This window comes from Aplosporella prunicola (assembly GCF_010093885.1).
Source record: "Aplosporella prunicola CBS 121167 unplaced genomic scaffold K452scaffold_23, whole genome shotgun sequence".
NCBI classification, from domain to species: domain Eukaryota; kingdom Fungi; phylum Ascomycota; class Dothideomycetes; order Botryosphaeriales; family Aplosporellaceae; genus Aplosporella; species Aplosporella prunicola.
Genome location: NW_022983551.1, coordinates 199,739 through 206,639, shown reverse-complemented (window position 1 = coordinate 206,639; position 6,901 = coordinate 199,739). Strand labels below are relative to the sequence as shown.

Here is a 6,901-nt window from a genome sequence, read left to right as displayed (position 1 = left end):
AAAGGAAGGAAGAAAAGGAAGGAAGAAAAGGAAGGAAGAAAAGGAAGGAAGAAAAGGAAGGAAGAAAAGGAAGGAAGAAAAGGAAGGAAGAAAAGTGAAGGAAAGGACGGGAAGGTGGGGAAGAAAAACAGCGGAGAGGGTGGGGAGACGGTCTCTTATATGAGCGGAGGCAGTCACTCCAGCTGGCCGCTAGCGCGAGGAAGGAACGCGTGGTATAGTGACTGCCCGCTACGGAACAGGTCACAGGTAACAGTCGTGACTGCCCCGCCCGAGCCCGATGACAAGGTGACTGCGCAAGATCCGGGTATTGCCTACCTAGTCACTCCAGCCTTTGGCCTTTTCCCCGTTCCTAGGAACAACTAGCCGAAGTTGCTTCAACCTTTGCAATGCATAGCACTCAATCGTAACCTTTCTCTCTAAGAGATTCGCAGAGTGTACACTACCGATATACCTGAGCTTCATCGCCGTCACACAAGTAATGGCATCAGATAGTCCTCAATAAGCGCTGTGTGGTAACCACTAGATTAAAAACTATGTTGATAGAAGTTATGTAGATGTTGTGAAAAGAGCCTTACAGGCAGTATATGCAATCGCAGTAACTCCAGCGATTGATATCAACTATGGTCAATGCCAAAAGATGCGGGTACGCCATCATCTGGTAACCTGGTGTTGCCGAGTCTAAGCAGCTTCTAGATCCGGAAGTTGCAGATGCAGTCGCAGAAGAGAGCTGGTCAGAGATTTCCGTAGCCGCAGTCGTAGCTGTTGGATCCAAAGAAGGGCCACTCTGCGGTACAAATCGCCACATGCCGGGCACGTTCTACATGGTTGTAGTTGTGTGATCTAAATCCAAAAGAAGGCTGCACGCCCATGTAAGGGCAAAGCCGACCCACACCCTGTCTCTTGAACGCCAAAAATGCAGTGCGCGAGGCGCAAAAAATAGGATGAGAAATTGATGAGAAGAAATACGGGATGGCTAGCCCGCGATGAGAACCCAGAGGAGGAAGACTTCAAACTTATATTAGCGCGACTGTTTGTGGCTGAAGAGAAAAGGGAGAAAGAGACTCACAAATCATTAGTATGCCGAACATCTTAGCGACGAGCCAGCGGTTGCCGCTCATGCGACCCCAGTACTTCATTAGCTCGCGCTGGGCGCCCTGGACGTTATCAACCACGTCCTCGGTATTTGCATCAATGCGCTGGATCATCTCGCTCTGCTCTGAGACCATCTGCGCCAGCTGGCCAAAGATACCGCCTAACTCGGAGATGGTTTGTTCGATAGCTACAATGGCTTCACCGCGCTGGTTGATATACGTGTTGGTTGGTTGGGCCTGGGCCTCCTCCATCATCAACAGCTGCTGGTCCGACATGTGGCCGCCGCGGGATCCACCTATGAGAGCCGAGGAACCGGAACCGTTAGGCTCAAGCGTGAGAAGGTCCTGCTGCGCGGCATTTGTCGTGTTGTATGCAGGCGGTTTAGGACTGCGGCCGCGCTGAGGCGGCTGGTAGAGGGGTGAATCGGAGCGGCCGGGCTCAGCGAGTGCGGCGTGCTGCTGCTGGGCTGAAGCCGAGACGGACGAAACGAAGTTCTCGGTCCGCGATTTGGAGGCTTGTATGTTTTTGGTGCGCAGCTCGAGGACCTCCTTGAACGAGAGGCCGACGTCGGCGACACGACCTTGTAGTAGCAGCAGAACATTCTTATTGTGCTCGCCCTCCTGGTCGGCCTGCTGCTGGGCGCGCGGGTGCTGCGCGGCTGATATTCCCTGTAGCTGCTTGATACTGCCGTTAAGCTGCGCTAGATCTTGTTTGATAACGTAGGTCAACTCGGCGATCTCGACAGGACGGTCGTCGAACAGCGTCTTGCGCCGTGCTAGCTGGGCCAGACGTTCCAGCTTGGCCATGGATCCTGAGATGCCGCGCCCAATGTCCGCCGCCTTGCGCGCAAATTCAGAGCGCTGTCCGCGCGTCGGAGTGCCATTGGCCGCTTCAGCGCGCTGCGAGGCCGTCAGCAGCGACTGCCGCTGAGCGCCGACCTTGGACGAGGCGAGGCGGCGCTGGGCCTGGTGTAAAATGGAGCGAAACTCGTCGGTGCGATCTTGAATGGAGGCTGCCATGGTGGCAGACAAGAGTCAAAAAGCGAGCGGAATCGGCGGGCGTGGTGGGTGGAGGATAGGTGTCAACAGGAGTTAATGGTACGCCGGAAGAGTACCTGCTGGAATGTTAGCGGAAGCGGGGCAGGGATCTGATGCTGCGGCTGACAATCGTCTATTCTCCCTCACGGCGAGGGTGACTTTGCAGCGAGGGAAGTTGTATGGGACTGGTCGAACAGCATGGTGTAATAGATACAAAGTAGAGATACTTAGGTAGAGAGAGAGAGACAGCGAGACCCGCGGAAGGAAGCAGCTCGAAGCCGGCTTGCGCCAAAAAGCTCGGACGCCCGCGAGACGACATCGCGTCATGCGCGCAACTCTTAACATTCTCATCATTGCTAGGTTCTCTCTCTCTAATGAACACATTCAATTTCTAACTATTTCTTTCCGTCTCTTCTATCTTGACGATCTTCTATCTTGACGAGTCTAAGACTCCTGGATTCGCTCGTGCTCCATGGACATCCAGGGCGGCATATACTCATGCCGCCGATAATTCTTGCTTATCCAGTGGAACCCCGCCTGCTTGATGACCATCTCCTTCGGGTTGTGGCGTAACAACCGCAAGGACAAGCCGTATAATTCCCCCGCGTACAAATCCCTGTACGGGTCCGCCCTCCAGACGGAATCCTCTAAAACATCGGTGGGGTCGGGCAATCCGTCCAGCTCGACATACTTGATCCGCTGCGGTAACTTCATCACCAGAACTTCCCACCAGCGGAGGAGGGCACGTGTGCGCCCGTTCAGGTCCCGAGGGAGGCATCCAAAGTCATGGCAATTGTCCGGACAGTGGGCCTGATGAGGAAAGTACTTCCATATGCCTCCAGGGAGATTGTTGAGGGCAAGGAAGCTCTTGTCGTAGAGCTTAAGGTCCAACACGACAGCATCCGTCTTTAACCACTCCTCTGAGGAAGCGTTCTCAACGAAGCTCTCAAATTGGACGACATCAAAACGAGCGCGTTTCTCGCAGAGCCACCGGGGCTCCAGGAATTCCATGTCGTTGCGCAGCGTGCCGCAGATTTGGCTCAGCTGTCGGGCTCGCTTGAACTCGTCGATGTCGTCGTCCGCAATGTCGACAATCTCGCCCTCGTCTACATGCGTATCGCAGACGTCCGTGGCACTGCCAGCGGACAGGGGCGGCAGCTTCGGTATAGCCGCATCTCTCAAGCTACATACACCCATGACCTCCTTCAAGATCATCTGCCTCACCTCAGCCGGGAGGGAGAGCAGATTGGTCTGGGGAGTCACAGTAGGGCCTGTGCTTGATGATGCGTTGAAGCCAGCCATTGATACGTCTCTGATCTGGTCCTTTCCTCTGGAGGGAAGGAGTTTATTATATACATGTTGCTCCAGAAAGTGAGCAAGGAGTTGTTGAAACGATATTATAGTTGCATGACGTTTGATGGTGTCGATAATGCCCATGTCCTTGAACAACGGCATTGTAACGCAATCCTCAGCGTTCAGGAAGGCTGTGCACTGAACTGCCACTCGCGGGGTATTCGACTGCAAAGAATGAGGATGCCTAGACCTCGAAAAGTTCGTCTACCTGTCAAATGCCCGATGGGTGAAGGAAGGCCTGATGATGTGTACGAAAAAAAAGCTTTCGTCAAGCTTAGATGTACTTTTGATGTATATTGTGATAAAATGCACGTTCAAACGTACATCTACACTTGACAGGAGGAGTTAGGTTTTATTATATGCAAAGTAATTTGGGAAATGACTGGTAAATATGATTTGAACCAAGGTTGACGTTAAAATTTTGACGATTGACCACGAAAGACCGGAACACTCTTTGTTCCGAACCAGACCACCTTTTTCACGATGGCTGGCGTCTAGCGATGCCTTCTTACAGATTGATGACTCTACCCCACAAGCATTGTTATTTGCAAATAGTAGTTTTCCTTCAGTGCGTCGCAATCTGTACGTAATCACTGGGGATGCTCTAGGAACTCTTTTACTGAATAATACATTGTTCCAAAGTGATCTACAAAGGATGGTTGTATGAAAGTTCTTGTCTCCTTGTCTGGTTTCCCCCAAGGTATCCGCACCCCCCCCCAACGATGACTTCTTAAGACGTGCTGTTCAGTTTGTCATAGGCTTTCGAACCAGTAGTGGACAAGCTCGGTGAGTGTATGTTGCTTCCACAAGTACCATTCCAGACGTGTACAAATCCAAGCGCACTAGGTCTTCAAGGCTTTAAGCTTCCTCTTGCGAGACTTCCGTAAGGCCAATCCCACCCTCGCGAGAGGATCCTTAGGCGTTTTGCGCTGAAGTATCAGATGACCTTCATCTTGAAGACTACGCTCACGGTCTTGGGCGCTGCAATCGCCTAAAAGACGTTTCTTCCAGGGCGGAAAGAATGACACAAAGTGGCTCCCGTCGTTTGTATCGGCGAACTTGATGATGCATCGGTTCTTCGTCTTCGCTGCAATCCGCAAAGCAACCTTCGCAGTCCAACCTGACTCTGGCGTTTTCATAGGGATAAAAGGCACGTTGATAATCTCGACCGAGCGGACTGAAGGCGGCATTTTCATGACAGCTTTGAGCCATGGCTTGTAAACAAGAGACGCGAGTTTGTCGCGCATGAGTTCTAGTCGGTATTGTCCTTGACCGCTAGGCTTCCCGAGTCCGACTTTCCTCAGCAGTTCCAAGTCCGCCGGTAAGTTCCTGTCAATGACGACCAAGGATAGTGTGTCGATAATCGGGCTCGGGCTGGCAATGAATGCTTCGAACTGGGTGAGGTTCATGCGTCTACGCTTCCTCAGAGCGTGGGTAAGCCACGTGTCTTCGAGTGTTTGCATCTTCTCGCGCATGGCCTTGTTGATTTGTGAGAGCTTGCGGATAGCCAAGTAGTCGAGGATGTCCTCAGTGAAAAAGCCGAGACCGAAGGGATTCATGTGGAAAATTGCCTGGTCGCCATGATTGCTTTTGACTTTGAGGAGTGTTTCGATCATATGCGTACGTAACGAGCATGCGCCGCCGACCGCAGCGTCAAGAAGCAGGAGCTCGATCTCTAACGGAACTGCGATTGGGACTTCGAGGAAGTATGGCCGCCATGTTGCGGCCATATCGGCGGTACGTGGAGGTCGTTTTCTGCAAAGGTTGGGCGAGGCTTCTGAAGGTGCTCGGAAGTTGTTAGATTGGAGCTGAAGAGAAGAGAAAAATACTTACGAGGTAGCAGGTATGACGTAAATGCGTGGGAATAAGGTGTGAAAGAAAGGGGAGTGTGTTACCTTGGTACCGCAAAGGACCTGGCTTTCACTAAATAGTCAATCACTATAAGCAGAGTTGCGCCACATTCTGGTCTGTAGATCAGTCAGCTACCATTTCCGATTGTATTACTGTATGCTAAATCGGATCACTGAACGGTTTGCCAGGTACATGTTTGTTGTTTGTCTTTTTTGCCTTTTTGCATGCGGCTTGCTTTCCAACTTTTCGAGGTGATGGAGGTACCTAGGTAACTAGACTATCTTTTAAGCATCGATATACTCTCTCGGTCTGTGCACTGAAGTCCTTTCCTTTATGATTGCAAGTCAACATTCGCTTACCCTCTTTACCATATGCTTTTACTGTTGCCTGAGAAGGGTTACTGCATTGCTATACACGGGTTGTCTGGTGGATATTAGGTCAATCTTTCTATCTACTTCTAGGAAACACATTTACACCAATTCCATGCTAGCAATGAATCGCCGTCATGATCGTGGTGTGGATGCAATCCTATGGACGGGTATCCATGAGCGGAGCCAAATGGCGATAAGGCGATGGCGAGCCATCTTGTGCGTCCCTCAACGTCCGTTTCGATCTCTTGGTCTCCACTGTGAACTCGACCTGCTCCTCCGCTGGAATAAACTTCCTCAAGACCTCATCAAAATACTCCTGCGGCACACCCAGAGACACCGCATCCTTAATCCCGTTATTCATGCGCCCAATGTACTCTTTGTACGGATCACTATCGGTGACGTTAGTCCGACTGATATACACCAGCATCTGCTTGGCTTCCGGGTCATTTCCCAGCACGGCCCGGTCATCTGTCTCTCGCACCCCGCCGCCCTCGAGCCAAAAATCAACAGACATGTTCTCCTTGGTGTACGCGTGCGGTACGTTCTCATAGCGATCAAGCAGCGCCTCGTCTGCTGGCGGCAGGTCGTACACCAGACCGTATACCACATCATCAGCTGACTGTGTCTCAACGATGTTGGCGTAGTGCCGCTCGTTGATCTGCCAGCGGTAGCCTTCAAGGCGTCCGATTCCGAGGTAGCTCGATGTCGGGCAGCGCGAGCGCATCTGCGAAAGCCAGAGGTTGCTGCCGTAGCCGAAGTAGATTGTCGTGGCTTGCGTTGCGGGGACGGATTGCTGGGAGCCCATTTTATATTTTTGGAGGCGTGATTGTTTGGATGGAAGGGCGAGGACACACGTCGAAAGTGGAGGAGGGTTTGTGAATGGTTGCGGTTTCTCTTACACGTGCTCTGGGAGTTGAAGATGCTGTTGATGACGTGATTGCGCCCGGTTTGTCTCGGTTTGTTTCGGCAAGCCGATATAATTGTACGTAGCGGACAAAGACAAGACAATAACAATGATAATAAAGGGTAAAGCTTCCAGAAGACATGCTAAAATACTTTCTGTATTCTGTAAATCGTACTTATTAATTTTGCTAAAAAAAAGACAAAATGCCAACAAATTTTATTTTCAAAGATTACTTTGATGGCTTGAACAGTTTAATCCTCCGCGGTTGTTAATACCAAACTAACTTCCGTCAC

At 51.3% G+C, this 6,901-nt stretch overlaps 3 protein-coding genes across 3 annotated transcripts; all 3 read right to left on the bottom strand.

Moving 5' to 3' along the window:
• Window positions 1-973: 973 nt before the first annotated feature.
• Window positions 974-2,111, bottom strand: K452DRAFT_328696 (uncharacterized protein; the record flags this gene model as incomplete). The annotated part of the gene is made up of 2 exons (XM_033545000.1): window positions 974-1,005; window positions 1,067-2,111. The coding sequence occupies 2 exons, from the start codon at window positions 2,109-2,111 to the stop codon at window positions 974-976; spliced, it is 1,077 nt and encodes a 358-aa protein (XP_033394207.1).
• Window positions 2,112-4,324: 2,213 nt separating this feature from the next.
• Window positions 4,325-5,212, bottom strand: K452DRAFT_311431 (uncharacterized protein; the record flags this gene model as incomplete). The annotated part of the gene is made up of 1 exon (XM_033543425.1): window positions 4,325-5,212. The coding sequence occupies one exon, from the start codon at window positions 5,210-5,212 to the stop codon at window positions 4,325-4,327; it is 888 nt and encodes a 295-aa protein (XP_033394206.1).
• A 508-nt stretch (window positions 5,213-5,720) lies between these two features.
• On the bottom strand, window positions 5,721-6,812 carry K452DRAFT_290636 (uncharacterized protein). The gene has a single exon (XM_033541033.1). The coding sequence runs from the start codon at window positions 6,507-6,509 to the stop codon at window positions 5,862-5,864; it is 648 nt and encodes a 215-aa protein (XP_033394205.1). The 5' UTR covers window positions 6,510-6,812; the 3' UTR covers window positions 5,721-5,861.
• Window positions 6,813-6,901: the final 89 nt, after the last annotated feature.

Bases quoted from the DNA above. Each gene is read 5' to 3' on its own strand.
- K452DRAFT_290636 (XM_033541033.1), bottom strand. From the start codon at position 6,509: ATGGGCTCCCAGCAATCCGTCCCCGCAACGCAAGCCACGACAATCTAC.